We start from the raw sequence: 18,036 nt of genomic DNA on the forward strand, positions 1-18,036 counted from the left end.
GTGAAAGCTCCTAGTGCTGCAGCGGGAAGGACCCAGGAGACACAACCCCTCAGAGGCACCCTGGGCAGCCCACAGCCCTGAGCCAGCGAGCCAGCGGGGAGAGGGGAGAGAAGCGATGCTGCAGCCCGGTCCTCAGTAGTGAGACCACACTGCACCCTCCGCCACCCACTGCTCATAAACCCCCATAAAAATCAGGGACCATGCAGTTTTGTTTCAGGTGTTTTATTAAGTGGGCCATACTGTAGCTGGTTTCTAAGTTGCAAAACAACATAAATTTAACAATAATATAGCCAGTTAGACTGTGACAAGCTTTTTCTTTCCTTAAAAAAAGAAAAAAAGAAAGACTTAAAACACACAATGGAGGGTTAAATAAATAATATGGGGGGGAAAGGAAAACCTGTTAAAACATGCTTGCTTTCTTCTGCGCAACTGCGTGCCAAGAGGAAACGTGATTTTTCTACATAATGAAACATCTTAGCATGTCTTCTTCCCAAATAATACTGACAAAAAAAGAAAAGAAAAGATGTGGACTGACTTGTCAGTGCTTGAAGAGGCACTACTAAAAATCCCTTTGATTGGAGCTTCGGGCTTCCACTCAGCACACCTGTGTGTGGCCCAGGAAAGTCAAATATCCATAATAATGTTAATATAGAAAACATTAGTTAAAAACGATGTGGAATGGCCTCACTGACGCAGCAGGGCAAGGAAGCGGAACTGCCCTGCACGCGGTGCCAACCTCAGTCCAGGGAGGCCGCAGGCTCCCAGCACGCGGCCACAGCGAGGGAGGGCACCAGCTTCAAAATAAGCAGCACCAACCTCGTCTCCCTCTCCCTATCACTCTTTCACATGAAAGTGTGTAAAAAGCAAATCAGCAAATAAACTCTAAAATAGATTATTTATTCCAAAAATCCTCTAGTTTTCTTTTTACAGTGAGTGTACATCTCCGTCTCCTGCACAACTCGCTTAAGTCCTTGGGGAAGACGGGTCAGAGCTGCAGGGTGAGTCTTTCTCAGTCCTGTTGCTAGCTGGTGCTGAGAGGTCAGATGTCGATGCCCTTGACCAGGGACGTCTCTAGCGTGATATTGAACTCCTGCAATGTCTGCAGCACGCGGATCAAGGAATTGACAAGTGTGTGGTCTTTGATCAGCGCCACATCCTCATACATGTGTGCGGTGATGGGGCAGTCAGCCAACAGGGCAATCCAGTGGTGTAGGAGGTGATCTCTGGCAGGGCAGGATCAGTCCAGGTGGGTCAGAGGGAAAGAAAGGGAGACAGTTAGTGGAAGGCCAAGGGGAAACCTTGAACAAAGTCTGAAGCTGGAGAAGTGGATAGCTCCCCACAACCCCTTTTTTCCTCCAATAAGGGCTTGGGAAAGAGGCCTTACACAGCAATAAAAGACTCCTACTGAGGGCTGCCCTGCCCAGGACACCAGCCCAACCTGACCCAAATCAGCCCTGACATCTGCCACCAGGCCTGTTCCTCTTTAGATAACCCCGCCACCAAACAGACACCAACTCCAGTCAGCACCACTACATCCATCTCAACAGCCAGTCTCTAACCAATAGCAGTCAATCCTTCCTCCCCACAGCTACCACCACCAGGAGTGATACTGAGAGCTAACATCCACATAGAGCTCGGCATGTACCAAGCACTGTCATAAGGTATTTAACGGTCACTCCACCCTATGATATGATATAATGCCATTACTGCTGTTATAATCCCCACTTTATACAAGAAGAAATTGAGAAGCATAGAGGTTAAATAGCTTTTCCAAGATCACACGGTTATTAAGTGGCTGATGTGGGATGTGAATCCCACACCCACTCCCTGCCTTTTGTGCCTGAACAAACTATTGCCTTAGGTTCATTAGGGCTTCATGCTCTCACCTGACCTACTGGACTAGCCCCTAACCATCTTGCCCACTCTCATGCACACCATCCATGATATCAAATTAGTATCATTTCAGTCCCCTGGTTAAACAACTCTATCTTAACAGGGAAGGATCCTCTGGCCCAGGTCCTTAGCGCCTCCTCCCTGAAGCCTTCTCTGATCTTTCTCCTCTGTATTTCCAGCATACTGTATAATATAAATGTGTACCTCTTGTTGGGCTCTCACAACCTCCTGCCTTGTACTGTATTTAATTGGGACAAGTAAACTTCCACACGGTAGAGGCATGTTTCATTCAGCTCTAGTCACACTATCTCTATTCCCACCATCACGAGGCCTGGCACATTCATATGTTTGTTGAAGGAATGACTATATATACTCTTTTAAATTTCTCCAGTGGGTGGTTTTATTCCTTCCATCAACATGTGGCTCTTGGGCCTGGTTGGTATGGCTTATTCATTGAACTTTGACCTATAAACCAGGAGGTCACAGTTCTATCCCGGTCAGGGCACATGCCCGGATTATGGGCTTGATCCCCAGTGGGGGGGGGGGGGGGGGGGGGGGCAGGGGAGTGCAGGAGGCAGCCAACTGATCAATGATTCTCACATTGATATTTCTCTCTCTCTCCCCCTCTCCCTTCCTCTCTGAAATCAATATATATAATGTATATATATTTTTAATGTGGCTCTTCTTCCCCAGCTACACACACTCTCACCCCCACCTCCACAGATCCCCACCCATACACATGGTACATAAAGGAAATTAAGGGGCTCTAGGAAGTCCTCTAAGGCCTCACCTGCCCAAGAATGCCTGGTCATCAGCTACTCCCCACCCCTGCACCACACTAGGACTCCAGCACCACTTCCAAGGCTGGCTGCTATGTACTCTGGGGTTGAGGCTGCAGTACCTGGCTCCCAAGCACACCAGCATCTGGAACTTGCCATCCTTGCCAATGTTCCGGGGAGTATTGTTGATTGCAGTGACAAATCGGCAGAAATTCCGGGCCCTTGTATGCCAATTTTCCTCAGGAACAACTTCATTCTGCTCCAAAGTCTCATAATAGGTTTGTGCTTTTTCTGTGAAGAGGAGAAAGCTTGCTGATGACAAAGCCTCTTAAAGCCGCCCTGTCTCTGACAGTCCTGCAGGCCACCAGCCATGGGCATCTCAATGTTATTGATGTAAGCAACTTAATGAGAATAACATGAGTGTTCTGATGTTACTCATCACCTTTCAAAATGATTCCTATATTCCTTAACCTTATTTTTAAAATTTACGTGGCCCTGATATAAAGATGCTACTTTCTCTAGTCTTAAGATTTCTAAAAAACTCTTGAAGGAGAAGCTCCTTGCATAAAAATTCTCTAAGGGGTGCAACACAGGGCTTGGGCTGGCCTTCTAGATCTCCAAGAAAAGAGTGTGAGGACTCATGACTAAGCCTGTGATATACAACAGATGCTTAGAGAGAACCTTCTCCATCCGGTTCTCAGGAGGTGAGGGGTGAAGGTGGGGAGAACTTCTGTCATTACCTTTGGGAAAAGGCAGAGCAAACAACAGATCTAATCTGAGAGTTACCTGATTTGGCTTCTGTACCTCAGGCCCCAGTGGTTAGCACCCACGTTATGCTGGTGAGTCCCCATGTCTCTCCATGCTTTCCCACCACACATCCTAGTCCAACTCACCCAGGAAATCCCAAATGAAGACATTTTTGAAGAGACGGGGCGATTTAAATCCATGCTGGAAAGCCTGTTCCAGAGCCGAGACAAGGCCACACTCTCCACAAAGCAACAGCGTCAGACTGCCTCTCTAGTAAGGAAACAGGAGAGTGACAGGCTTGCCTCAAGCTGCCCTCCCACCACTGCATCCTCAAATCCACAACCCACAGCTGAGAGGGCAGCAAAAGACAGGCAGGGACCTTGTCTGTTCCCCTAGCACCTGGCACAGTGCCTGGCTCAGAACAGCTCTCAGTGAATAGCTATTGAGTAAATGAATAAATGAATAGATGATGAATATGGGTTCCCACCAGGGGGACAAAGCCAATGTGGCCATTATTCAGGGAGATGGGCAAATCCTGAAGAAAATAGGAATATACACTGTTCACTAGAGGCCCCAGGACTCTGTTGGGCCATTAGTGTGTAAGGAAAACAGGGTAACCCAAGCAGAGATCCCCAGAGGAAAAAATCTGCTCAGTCTCAAACTGAGGCACACACTCTACACTCCAGGCTGTCCAAGCACATGGGCCAAGAACAGTATTATTCTCTCTCACTCAATGTAAGGCCCTGGGCTGGAGGACAGGAAGGCTTACCTCTTTCTCAGGCTTATGGAAGTGCTTCACGATGCCATTGACTGCCTCCCCAATGGACTCCTGGATCTGCCCAGTGTTCAGCTCTGATAAAAATCAAGCAGACACCCCTCACCAATCTCAGAGGCTAACAGTGCTTAGCTGCCTGAGCAGGACACTGAGGACATTGTGAGGGCTCATGGGAGAGGTAGGGGAGCCTGACCTTAGCAAAATCAGCTCTCACCCACCAAACTGTGCTGAGCTAGCTCTTCCTAAAATCTTGGGGAGGAAAGCAAAGTCAATACCTTCAAGTTCTGTCTCTAAGAGATGCTGGTAAAGTTTATTTTCCATTTACCCTGGAACGTTTGGCAGCCAAAAGAGGGCCAAGACTGGCTGTGAAGCCCAGGAACCAGGAAAGAGAAGGCCTGCAGTTGACCCCTCACCTCTCTAGGATCATATACAAATAGTACGGAGGCGCCAAGCCAGCCTCCATAAGCGCTCCCTCTCCTTCCAGGCCTCTACGGAGAGTGTTAGATCCCCTGAGGCTGCTTTGGTGACAGAGGTGGTTCCTGAGGCAGCTCACAAGCTGGGATTTGGGCTAACATATCAGGGCTCCCAGAGATCTGCCCACATTTCCCAGGCTGGGTAGGCATGAGGGCCCAGCCTCTCTTCCCACTTACTAGGCTTGTTGTTAGGTGAGATGGTAACAAGCCTGCGGATGACGCTGGGGGACTGCTGCAGGGGCGGGGTCCGACACGGCCTCTCGTCCACCTCGGGCTGGGATGTGAGCAGCTCTCCCACTAGGACCCGCTCCAGGCTTCCGTCGTCCATGCCCTTCCCCAGCCACCGGCCGCAGGGGAACCTACAGGTCGGACAATGGCCTGTCAGAGCTGCCAGCTCCTCCCATGCCCGTCCCCCTACTGCTCAGAAAGAGCCATCAACAAAGCCATCCCTGAGGATCCCTCAAGGGCCTGCTCATCCATCCCCTGTGCACAATCAGGGAGTGATGGGTGAGCTGGAACCTCTCACAGCAATGTCACACATCTTCCCTTGATAAACTCTCCTCCTATTTTTTTTTTTCAGGTGCATGAGGCAGAGCCAAATAGGAAGTTGCCCCAGCCTATCACAGCCTAAGCAGCCTCCTTGAGAACTCCACATACCCAAGCATCAAACACAGCCCCTGGTGGTACCCTTGCCCCAGCATTTTAGAGCACAGCTAAGGGAACACTTACTTGTAGGTATGTCCTGTGATCTCATTCCTGACCATCACATACTCCACCAGCCATTTGGCATACAGCCCAGAGTTATCATGGCCTATCTGCACAGTAGTGAGCTTCCCCAGGTTCTGGCACTATGAGAGAACAGCCAGAGAAGATGAAGTAGAAAAAGGAAATAGGAAAAACTAGTGACACTCCTTGGAGGCAGACATCTGATTGGCTGCCTGCAACCTGGCAGGGACAGAGCTCATGGTTCCACCTGTCACCAAAGCCAACAGTACAGTACCATCTCATGAGGGGTCGATGGCTGCTACCTACAGAGAGAACAGGGCCCGGGAGCCTACAGCTCTGGAAATGGGATAGCAGTCTGAGGTCCAGAGGTCTCTGTGAACATATGGGCCCAGCAGCTGAAAGAACTCTTGGGGATTTCTCAGCACACCATGGTCAGGGAGGTATGAAAATTCAGATGGGTAAGTGCTTTCCAGCCAGAGACTATTTAGACAGGGAAGGCTCCCCCCTCCTTGGGTCAGCCCTTGGCTCCAATCATCTCAGGACAGGTCAGCCGTGCTGATGCATAACACTGTATAGAGCAAAGCCTCCAAAAACCTCTGCAGAAAGCTCCAGAAAAGCAACTGTTGCAAACTCAGATTTCCACAGAGCTTAGAGTGTGGTTCCCGGACAACACGTACCTCGAAGGTCATCTCCAACACGTTCCTGGGAATCTGCAGGATCTGTGTCTCACCCAATTCTCCCGAGATGCAAATCCATGGGTTGGCAGTGAACATGGAGCCCCCCAGCTTCTTGCTCGGTACAATCAGGATGTGGTAGGGGATCACTGTTTAGAGGAAGCCACAAAGGCATGGAGGAGGATCAGGAATCCCTCCCATACCTAAAAGGGCCTGACCTGCTCCAGGCATGCTCACATGATAGCAGCCCCAGCACAGCCGGAGCTGCAAGTCACCAGGATCTAGTCTCTGGTTGGCTCAGAATATTAGCCAACCCTCCCATCAATCTCACTCCCCCTGGGGTTACCCCAAACATCAAAGATCCAAGCCCATATGCAGGCTCAGAGCTAAGTCAACCTATTCCTTAAATAACATCACCAACTCAACATTGTACTGAATTGCTTTTCAGAGCACTTCCACCTATCATCTCTTGCACTCTAATAACAATCTCAGGAGAGGACATGCAGGTATTCTGTTGCCTTTTCTGAGGCACTGAGAGGGAATTCGTTTCCCTTGGGTCTCCTAAATTCTAGTTCAGTGCTGCTTCTACTGAAGCCTACAGCCCTCTTCTCTGAGAGGGAAGACGGATGTCATGTAGAAACAAAAGTGCACGCTGTGACATTCAGCTGACCATTTGGGACCACAGAATTTCCATCCTAGAACCATGGCCCAATTTGTCCGCAACCTTGTGGAGAAGGCCCCTGTGCTAGTAAATGCTGCTGTGACGGACTCAAAGCCTTACTTGGCCACATTTTGGCACTGTGCCGAGGCTGAGCTGATTCCTCTAACCCTTGCTGAGAGCCTGAAAAAAAAAGTCACTAGTACTCAAAATGATAGCTTCAAACAGCTGTTAAGGAAGCTCTGCTGAGTAGTTTGGTGGCCACTGAGGTGTGGATGTGATTTTATGTTGCGAGACCATAGACAAGCATGGCATCACTGACTCTAATGTATGAAGACCAATCTTTAACATCTGCTTCTTTTTGGTCTATTATTTGAATGTTCTTGGACCATGAGCGATCAGAATGGTATTTGAATTTAAAAAGATATGTAACAAAAGAGTCCACACCACACCACTGAGGCTGTTGAGTCACTGGCCAAACAATTAGTCATGGGACAAATTCAGAGACTACCCCCCACCCAACATCCTGGCACCAAAGAAAGATGAGGCTCCAGGGGCCTGCCTTAGACTATTCTGAACCCTCTTCCTCACTCTGCAAATAGGGGACTGAGGCCCACAGGAGGGGCAAACTCTGCTCACAGAAACATAATGAGTTAGGGTCTGGACCCAAACCTTCATGGCTATGTGGAAGAGCTGCTTGTCCCTGTGGGCAGTTCTGAAACCTTCCGTGATACTGAATAATGACTCTCTCAGCCCAAAAACAAAGGGAAATTTCTTTACAGGTATCTAGAGGGCAGTGAACTCCCCCACCACACCCAATCCGATCCATCACCTGAGGCTCCCAGGGCAGTGCCTAGAACAACAGTGACAACACGATGGCCAAAAAGACTGAGCTCCCCAGTTCAGAGCAACAATAAGCAGCTTCGGAGAAAAATAACCTCCAAGGAGGGCACTGCACCTCTCTCCCACAGAAGCAAAAGGCAAATCAAAAGTACAACTGATCATCTTTTTTCTTAAAAAGGGGACAGTGAGTTAGCCTCAGGCAGGCTCATGGAGACAGGAACTAAGAAGGCTAGTGGGGAGCACAGGGCTACTCACGGATAGTTGTGAAGACATTGGTGAAGCAAAAGTAATCGACGGCATTGAAAGAGAGGAGGTGGTAGAGGAACTGCTCCTTCTCGTCATCACAGCGCAGGAAGGCATAGCGCTTGTACAGCTTTCTGTCGGAGAGGAAGCAATACATCAGTCTCCCAGCCAAGAGGAGAGGAAAGAGACTAGAATTACTCAGTTCTGGAAGGAGCCAGCTAGGGGAAGAATGAGATGTCAAGCCCTAAGTTCTTTAGAGCTACCTGAAAAAGGAACAAAGCCAGTTACTCCAACTGAGGGCTAGAGGGAATGTGGCTTAAGCTATAGCAGGAACAACAAAAACCAAACTCTACCCTGTGTCCAAGGGTTGATGTTCCTACAATGTAGTGTCAGAGGTCTTGGAATCTCCTTCCTTAAACTGAGGGCCCAAATGCAATTTTCTCTGGGAAAGACACAGGCCCTCTCAGGCATCTTGCTAGGGCTTCACCTAGTGTGTGGTGTTGGAAGAGCAACGACAGAAGATCTGCGATCAATACTCATTCCCAGGCCAAGTCTCAGATCCCAGCTGACCTGAGACCCACGAGTCAGAAAACTGCTCTGAATGTGAATGTAAGCCAGGGACACTTCAGAGACAATAAAGGGCAATGAAGGGAATGAGCCAGCTCACAGACCAGGGAGAGCTATGCAGGCCATTTCCTTCCCCCCCCCTTTTTTTTAATTAAATCTTTATTGTTCAGATTATTACATTTGTTCCTCTTTTTTCCCCCCCATAACTCCCCTCCTCCCAGTTCCCACCCCACCCTCCGCCCTCACTCCCCACCCACTGTCCTCATCCATAGGTGCACGATTTTTGTCAAGTCTCTTCCCGCATCCCCCACACCCCTTTCCCCCTCAAGAATAGTCAGTCCATTCCCTTTCTATGTCCCTGATTCTATTATAATCACCAGTTCATTCTGTTCATCACATGATTTATTCACTTGATTCTTAGATTCACTTGTTGATAGATGCATATTTGTTGTTCATAATTTGTATCTTTACCTTTTTCTTCTTCTTCCTCTTCTTAAAGGATACCTTTCAGCATTTCATATAATACTGGTTTGGTGGTGATGAACTCCTTTAGCTTTTCCTTATCTGTGAAGCTCTTTATCTGACCTTCAATTCTGAATGATAGCTTTGCTGGATAAAGTAATCTTGGCTGTAGGTTCTTGGTATTCATCACTTTGAATATTTCTTGCCACTTCCTTCTGGCCTGCAAAGTTTCTGTTGAGAAATCAGCTGACAGTCGTATGGGTATTCCCTTGTAGGTAACTGAGTTTCTTTCTCTTGCTGCTTTTAAGATTCTCTCTTTGTCTTTTGCTCTTGGCATTTTAATTATGATGTGTCTTGGTGTGGTCCTCTTTGGATTCCTTTTGTTTGGGGTTCTCTGCGCTTCCTGGACTTGTAAGTCTATTTCTTTCACCAGGTGGGGGAAGTTTTCTGTCATTATTTCTTCAAATAGGTTTTCAATATCTTGGTCTCTCTCATCTTCTGGCACCCCTATAATTCTGATGTTGGTACGCTTGAAGCTGTCCCAGAGGCTCCTTACACTATCTTCGTATTTTCGGATTCTTTTTTCATTTTGCTTTTCCGGTTGGGTGTTTTTTGCTTCTTCGCATTTCAAATCTTTAACTTGATTCTTGCGCTCCTCTGGTCTGCTGTTAGGAGTCTGTATAATATTCGTTATTTCAGTCCGTGTATGCTTAATTTCTAGTTGGTTCCCCAATATAACATCGAGGGTCTCATTAGTTTTCTTGTAGATCTCATTAAGTTTATCGGCGGCTTCTAAACAGTTCTTGAGAGACCTTAAAAGTGTGGTTCTGAACTCTGTATCTTCCATTGACAATTTTGTCCTGTTTCTTTGTCTCCGCATTTTGTTATGCTTCCTTGGTGCACCCCCTAGTGGTCTTTGTGCGCAGTCCTATAAACCTTGATTGTTGTAGCTAATACCAGGGAGGGTTTGACCTCCAGGCCAAGTGGCTATGAGAATCAGCTGTGTCTGCAGTGAGAGAACTTCTGTCCTCTAGGGAGGTGCTAATCTGGCGTTTGCCTGAGGCTATCCGGCAAATGCCTCTGTGCAGGGCTTGGGCGGGGCGGGTCGCACAGGATCAACAGGGTGGGCCAGAGAGAGCAGTTATGGCGGCTCTCAGTCCTGTCCCCCGGGGCTCTGCCTCTCTGAGTCCCAGCACCCGCTGCAAACCTCGGACAGAAAGCTGCACTCGCTCTGACCGAAGCCAGACAGTCCCGCCTCTCCCGGTTTGAGTCTGGGTCCCTAAAGACTCGCCTGTATCTGGAGCTCAGAGTCTGCGACTCCCTCCCGATTGAAAACGCCAACTGCGCCCTCCGCCGCCAGCCCGCTCCGCGCACTCCGCACCTCAGAATTTGACTTCAGCACTGCGCCTCCTCTGAGTGTCCGTATGCGTTTCTCTTTCCTCCTAGTTGTAGGACTTCCACTCAGCCAGTGTTCCTGTGGTTCGGGGTGATGTCCGTTCAGTCTTTTAGTTTCACTTTTGAAGTAGTTGTTCAAGGCAGCAAACTCCGGTGTTAACCTATGCCGCCATCTTGGTTCTCTCTTCTTTGCATTTCAAATCTTTAACTTGATTCTTGCGCTCCTCTGGTCTGCTGTTAGGAGTCTGTATAATATTCTTTATTTCAGTCAGTGTATGCTTAATTTCTAGTTGGTCCTTTATCACAACATCAAGGGTCTCATTAGATTTCTTGAGGATCTCACTATATTATAATCGGCGGTCTCACCAGTCTTTTCGAGGGCCTTACTAAATTTATCAGCGGTCTCACCAGTCTTTTCGAGGGCCTTACTAAATTTACCGGCGGCTTCTAGACAGTTCTTGAGAGACCTTAAAAGTGTGGTTTTGAGCTCTATATCCAGCATTTTGCCTTCCTCCATTTCTGTCCTGTTTCTTTGTCTCCGCATTTTTTATGCTTTCTTGGTGCACCCCCTAGTGGTCTTTGTGCACCATCTTGTTGTAGTTAAGCCTTGATTGTTGTAGGTAACACTAGGGGGGATTTGACCTCCAGGCCAACTGGCTGTGAGAATCAGCTGTGTCTGCAGTGGGAGAACTTCTGTCCTCTAGGGAGGTGCTATTAGTCTAGCCTTTGCCTGAGGCTAACCAGCTAATGCCTCTGTGCAGGGCGGGTCCCAGAGGATCAACAGGGCAGGCCGAGCGAGCGAGTGAGCGAGCAGTTATGGCTGCTCTCAGTCCCGTCCCCAGAGGCTCTGCCTCTCAGTGTCCCAGCGACCGCTGCAAGTACCTCAGAGAGAAAGCTGCCCTCGAGTTCCGACCGATGCCAGACAGTCCCGCTTCTCCCGTTTGAGTCTGGGTCCCCAGAGACTCGCCTGGAACTGGAGCCCAGAGCCTGAGACTCCCTCCTGATTGAAAATGACAACTGCGCCCTCAGCCGCCAGCCCACTCGGCACGCACCTCTGCACCTTAGTATTTTACTTCCATACTGCACCTCCTCTGAGTCTCGGTATGCTTTTCTCTTTCCTTCTAGTTGCAGAATTTCCCCTCAGCCAGCTTTTCTGTGGTTCTGGGTGATGTCTGTTCCGTCTTTTAGTTGTATTTTTGAAATGGTTGTGCGAGGCAGCATTCTCCGGTGTTTACCTATGCCGCCATCTTGGTTTCCTATCCCTTCCCCTTTTTAAACTTTCTCCCATCTCCACCCGCATCCCCACTGCTTACTCATCAAAGACCAACTCCTTTGTCTGACATTGCAGGCCTTCTGCAACTGCTCAGCAATGATACCTTCTCCAAGGAGAGGGGACACAGAGAGCCAAATGTACAGGCCCTCAGCACAGAGGAATGCACACATACACAAAACAAAAGAATGTAACTATCCTGGTTGCCAAGATTGCAATCATCATGGCCAAAGAGGTATGGGATTCAGTATACCTGTCAGGTTCTACCTAATCAGGTTTATTAGGTACTTTCAACAGATACTTCACCAAACAAGGTCTACTATGTGCAGGTGCTAGAGAGGAAAGCACCTACCCTCAAATACAGTATAGGTGAATTAGTCAGGTAAAGGCCACAGTATAAGACTGCCCATAATGAGCTGCCAAATGCAAGGCTCTCTGGAAATTTAAAGAGCCATAAACTTCAATGTTCCTAGAACAAGAGGAGCCTGAAAGACAGCACAAATTTAAACAGGCACATAGGAAGAGGATAACAGAATGTGGAAACCAGTTTGACTAGGGTTGAGGGCTCAGAAAAGTGATCAGTTAGCAATGAGCCTGAAAAGTTAGGCTAGAGTCAAATGAAGGAAGGCCCTAAATATTTAAGCCAAAGGGCCCTGCCAGCATGGCTCAGTGGTTGAGTGTCAACTTATGAACCAGAAGGTCACATTTCAATTCCCAATTGGGGCATATATCTGGGTTTCAGGTTCAATCCCCAGTGTGGGGAGTGCAGGAGGCAGCTAATCAAATGATTCTCTCTCATCACTGATGTTTCTATCTCTCCCTCTCTCCCTTCCTCTCTGAAATCAATAAGAATATATTTAAATATAAAATATAATTTTATATATTTAAGCTAATATCTGCAAATCTGCCCTACAAATAATAGGTTCCTACAACTTGCCCTAGAAGTAAAGGTCCAGAGAGGAAGAGCAAGGACTTGGTTACTGTGGGCTTGCCCTGGGCCCAGGAGAGAACAGAAGAGATAAGGGTATATATATATTTTATAAGTTTCCTTGTAATTCTCCAATCCTTCAGGAAAGAGACAGAAAAAATGCCTGTGATATACAAGTCACCAGAGTGCATAGAGAGGAGGAGCCCCCAAACTCTGAGGTAGCCAATGAGGACCCCATCCTTCTCACTACTCTATAAGAAAGCCATTTTGGGCATGCCGATTGGGAAGGTAGGGAGAACAAATACAGCAGAATTATTCTTCTGCAGATAGAAGTGGAAATGCTTCAAAACCTTCATATGCAAATTGAGTTTAGCTGAATACAACAGTGATGACATATTGACTACCCCCGCCCCCCTTCCCACACAGGGGTTTCTAATCCCCCCAGCATTCCTGAGAGTCTGTTCTACTCCAGGTGGAGTGGACTTACTTGGTGAGCTCATGGTCTGAGAGAAGCTGCTTCAGGTGTCTGGAAAGTAACTTTTTTTCCATGGAGAGTCGCACCCATGCTCTGGCCTTTCCCACGTCAGTCTTGATTTCCCCGATGTTCTGGATATGCCTGAAGGGGAAATGGGAAAAAGTGAGGGTGGGTGGGAGATGAACTCACTACCAATACCTCCCCCGTAAAGCCAAAGGAGACCTAGAGAGACAGCTCTATCCACCCCTGGGAGAGTACATCTCTCTTATTCTATAAATCCTGGGCTTCCATGTAGCTTTGCCAGATAGGCTCACCTGGCAAAGGATGGGGGTTGGAGGTGACAGTACAGCTCTCAAAAAAAGTCAGGTTAATCCCAGAGCCCTTAGGCCTGGAGATACTCTGATATAATTCTCCAAAAATGTCAGGAAACCCAACTGCTCTATAAACACATCATAAAGCACAAGACCAATGAGAAGGGCTTTCTGGTTAACTGAGATGCTGTGGAAGCACGGGTCACTGAGACCCTGCTCCATAACGTGGACACCTAAGCAGCAACTGGAAACAGGATTTCAGTGGCTTATTATGTCTGAGCCCACACTGACCTCATATCCTGAATGAGGGAGATTCTCAAGGGAGACATGACTGAGCTGGCATCGGACTTCCTCCGTTCTGAATCAACAAGTATTCCTAGAACAAAGAAACTGGTCATTTCTAAGATCGGACTATCCAAATAGCTAACTACCCTTCTAATCTAAAATCACATATTTCTACAGGAAACAGTTATTTTTTTTTAACACTTTGAACAATCATTTCATAATATTTATTAACTACCCATTAGGTTTCAGATTTAATACTTGTATGCATATTATCACATCTAATTATTTAATAACTTATGAGATAACCAAAGAAGGTATCATAGAGGGAACCGAAATTCAGACAGGTTAGCTGCTTTGCCCAGTCACCAAGTGGCAAAGTCAGATCCTCTGGCTCCTAACCTGCACGTTCTCATCATAATGCATTAGAAGGTAGTGCTTCCACTTGGAGGCACTACTTTTGTCCTGCTCTTGCCTCAAAATAGGTTACAAAAGAGCCAACAGGATGTGTAAAAAAACACATGTTGCAGAAAACCAGACCTCTATATATAATACCTTTATATCTGCACATCTGGCCCAACGTTTAAAACTTACTACCCTGATTACTCGGCTGTTGAGAATTTTCGGCTATAGTTTACCCCTTAGCAATAATGTCAATAGCCTTCCTGAGAAGACTCTCATATCCAGAAAGTGAACCAAAAAACTCTTAAAAGGCTACTTAGGGAGCTCTTGTACCTCGTTTTCAGTCAATTATTCTCCCCACTTTCAGTGCTAGTTGAGGTCAACGAACTCAAGAGCAAAGACGACACTGAGTTCATGCCTATCTTTTAACCCCCATTTAAACTGATCTTTATCATTAGGATAAGAACATCCAAGAAAGGTGAACAAACTCCTGAGCAGAGAGAGAAGAATGAAAGAGGTGTGAAGGGGAGATGTTGAAAAGAAGAAGAGGAAGGAGGAGGACTGTCCTGGAAGGGACACTGTAGAATGGTCTAAAGAACACAAGATTAGGAGACAAGAGAACGGCTCCTAATCTGGCCTCCTCTATCAATTCACTGGGTGATCTCTTGTAAATTCAATTCCTCTCTCAATCCCAGTTTCCTCCTCTTGTAAATAAGGGGCTGGACTAGGATATCTCTGGGGTCCCAGACAACTCTGATATTTTCATTAAATTAGAAACAGAAAGGAAGTGTAAGGAATTATTCACACCAGGCCTTAAGGTAGGACATTGCAAACAGGCTCCCTTACTTGATAGGATAGATCATCTCAATGCCCATCTAAGAGAAATAAAACAAAAGACTCTGAAAACAGTCTGCTCCAAACACAAGACATTAGTACCACCCAAATTCATTTAAAACTTAAACTCATTCTAATGAGACATGCCTTGCTGATATGTCTTCTATTTCACTGATCAAAAGAGTACATAATGAAAGCAAACTCCATGGCTATGGCATGCTCTGTGGTTCAAAGGACCCGGGGGCTTAATATGTAAAGAAGAAAACATCACAGACCAAAGGCTTCAGTGGCCTGAATCACTCCTGCTGTTCTCTCCAGTGGGGGATGGAATGTGGGTGGAGGGCGTTCTCTCCAATGAAGCGGAGACAGTCTTACCTGAGGTACTGAGGCTTCCGGATGTGAGCTTTCTCTGTCGGTTTTCCTGATAATGTAACAGGTGAGACCACAAGGCTGATTTCCCCTGGAACCAACACAAGGGGAAAATATCTATCAGTTTAGATTTCAGAGGCCAAGGCATCCAGTGGACAGAGACAGAGATAATTTAAACATACAGATTCCAGCTTTTGATAAAAAGTACCTGTACAGCAAGTCCTCAAATAACATTTCATTCAATGTTATTTTGTTGTAATGTTGATGAGATGTCATAGAAACTTAACTCTTGTTTATATAAATTGGCCTATGGTAAAACTGGTTTCGTTGTACATCATTTAACTTAAAGTCTCAGAATCTATCAACAACGTTAAGTGAGGACTTGCTGTACTATTTCTTACCTCAGTGTACACCAGATGCAATGTATACACATATACCCTGCTACTAAAATCCTGGAGAAACATAAGAAACAGAAAAGAAAAAAGGTCCCCACTGGGAAGGAGGAGGTCATGGTCAGAAAGAGTTGTGAATGAACCAGTGGATGAGAAAAAGTCAAATAACCTCTAAATGGTTTGCTAGTTGAAGGTCAGCTTAGGTAGAGTATGAGTTTTGCATAGAGAAGCTGATATCCAGTCTACAAGATTGTAAGACAGCTCCTGAATTTCCTAAAATACTGACATTCCTGCCCTTAGTGCAGGCTGGGGAGAATAAATCATCACTAAGAGGAGGATTTACTATTGAAGGTACAGTGGAAGAAGCCTGCAGGAAGGTAGGCTGTTACTCTACTGCAAAGCTGAGATATTGCAGTCAGCATAAGAGAACCTTGGCATTTGCAGTTGAAATTATGGGGTGGGGCAAAAGTAAGTTTACAGTTGTGAGTACACAAAACACAGTTTCTTATTCTATTATTATTTGTTAATTATTGTATTATTTCCCATATGAACAACTGCAAACCTACTTTTGTCCCACCCTGTGTTTGAGTCATGTAGTAATTAGTCATTTTATTTTATTTTATATATCTTTATTGGTTTCAGAGAGGAAGGTAGAGAGAGATAGAGATAAAAACATCAATGATGAGAATAATTGATTGGCTGTTTACCCGCATGCCCCCTACCGGGGATCAAGCCCGCAACCCAGGCTTGTGCCCTTGACCAGAATAGAACCTAGGACCTTTTAGTCCCCAGGCCAACGCTCTATCCACTGAGTTAAACCCGCTCTCATCCCTTCTTTCCCCTCCAGGGCTCCAAGTGCTGACAGCTCTGGGCCACACTATGGGCTAGGGCAGTGTTCGGCAAACTGCAAATACCACATACGGGCGCGCACGTACAGTGCAATTGAAACTTCATGGCCACACCCAAGGGGCCAAAGAGTCGCATGTGGCTCGCGAACCGCAGTTTGCTAACCACTGGGCTAGGGCATAATTAGTCATTTCAATAAGACACAAATATGAATAGCACTTGCAATCCTGATGTAAGGGAGCAATTTGCCTATGCAGTGAATGAGCCCAGCTAGCCCCCCAGCAACTGCTTTGTCTCTTCCCAGTCATCCTTCAGTACACAGAGACTCTCATTATGTGATAAAACCTTTATTTCAGATTCATGGTGAATGTTCCTATACAGTTGATACAATATAATGTAACATAATGTTTGTTTTAGTAGTAGAATTTATTATAAGTTTTATAAATAACTTTAGTTCTGCATTTTATGAAAGTAATAATAATGACAGAAGCTACCATGTCTTGCTTGAGGTGTGCTATAAACTATGTTAAATGTTTAAAATATAACATTTTATTTAATGCTCCCCAAAATCCTATAAGGTAGGTACCCCTATCCTCATTTTCTTTAGAAAAGAGCAAATTGGGGATCAGAAAGATTGTAAGAGATCACACAGCTAGTAAGTAGAGTGTTGAAATTCAAGCTTAAGTCAGGTAACCACTACTCTTAATAATGACGCTAGGCAGACTGCTTCTGAAAGGGATCATTTACCTTTGAAGTTATACCTTCTGAAGAAAATTTTATGCTCTGGGATAAATGTGAAACTTTAAGGTCTCAAGATTTTTCCCTTGAAAATATCAATAACCTATTTTGTTTCTACCCATCACTTTGATCTATTTGGGGGGAGGGGGGAATAAAGCATCTGAATGAGAGAAAACCCTCATCAATGGATCAGCAAGCTGTTATCATATGTTTGCTGTATATTTGGATTTCCTACAAGATTTAACCAGCTTAAAACAAAACCCAACTTCAATGGCGATTTTAAAAAAACACACACACAAACACACAAACATACACATTAAAACTACAGAAGGCCATTTTTTTTATTCATTGAAATACCAAAACTTTGAAAAAATAGAGGTTCAACAAAAATCAATGAGACTTACAGCTCCCATACACTGTTACTGTTATATTAATAGAATATATGTAGAATACAAAAGCTTAAAATAGCCATGCTCTTTGAGATAGTAATTCAACTTCTAGAAATCCATTCATCCATTCATTTATCAAAACCATTAGAGTAGGCTCCTAAAAGGGCAGGGACTTTGACTTACTCATCACTATAGTCCTAGCATCTAGACTGACTTGGAAGACAGCCTCCCTTACAGGACTGTGTGGATGTGATACAAACTAAATATAGCTGGTCACCTGAGAGCCCTCACATGCCATGCTGCTGAAGAACCAAGGGCAAGAGCAACACCAGGCCACTGTGCCAGAAGGATGCCCGGGCTCACAGTGATTATACTAGTCAAGGAGGGAGGGCAAGGCAAAAAGTGAGAGAGTAGCTGAAGCTTAGTAAGAGGGCACTGGGGTCTTTCTAGTGCAAAAGACATGAATTACTCTTTTTCCTCTTTTGCAAAAGGACTGATAGAGACTGCAAGGTTCAATATAGTCTGACTACCCATTCAGGGATGTGGCCACATGACACATAGATAG

At 46.0% G+C, this 18,036-nt stretch overlaps 1 protein-coding gene across 11 annotated transcripts in view; it reads right to left on the reverse strand.

Annotated features, from left to right (window-relative positions):
- Positions 1–206: 206 nt before the first annotated feature.
- DENND5A (DENN domain containing 5A) overlaps positions 207–18,036 on the reverse strand; it is an 80,250-nt gene continuing 62,420 nt past the window's right edge. The window contains exons 14-24 of one of the 11 annotated variants that reach the window (XM_036325319.1): positions 15,113–15,197; positions 13,511–13,595; positions 12,921–13,049; positions 7,824–7,945; positions 6,071–6,216; positions 5,397–5,515; positions 4,845–5,026; positions 4,189–4,271; positions 3,566–3,689; positions 2,684–2,963; positions 207–1,223 (exon numbers count right to left, since the gene is read on the reverse strand). In XM_036325319.1, coding sequence (XP_036181212.1) covers positions 1,040–1,223; positions 2,684–2,963; positions 3,566–3,689; positions 4,189–4,271; positions 4,845–5,026; positions 5,397–5,515; positions 6,071–6,216; positions 7,824–7,945; positions 12,921–13,049; positions 13,511–13,595; positions 15,113–15,197 — 1,539 coding nt within the window. In that variant the 3' untranslated portion in view covers positions 207–1,039. Of the gene's footprint in view, positions 1,224–2,683; positions 3,074–3,565; positions 3,690–4,188; positions 4,272–4,844; positions 5,027–5,396; positions 5,516–6,070; positions 6,217–7,823; positions 7,946–12,920; positions 13,050–13,510; positions 13,596–15,112; positions 15,198–18,036 lie in introns of those variants that run through there. The other 10 variants (XM_036325321.1, XM_036325330.1, XM_036325323.1 and 7 more) reach the window with 10 other exon arrangements.

The sequence above is a fragment of the Myotis myotis genome, unplaced genomic scaffold (assembly GCF_014108235.1).
Source record: "Myotis myotis isolate mMyoMyo1 unplaced genomic scaffold, mMyoMyo1.p scaffold_m19_p_10, whole genome shotgun sequence".
In the NCBI taxonomy this organism is placed as follows: Eukaryota; Metazoa; Chordata; class Mammalia; order Chiroptera; family Vespertilionidae; genus Myotis; species Myotis myotis.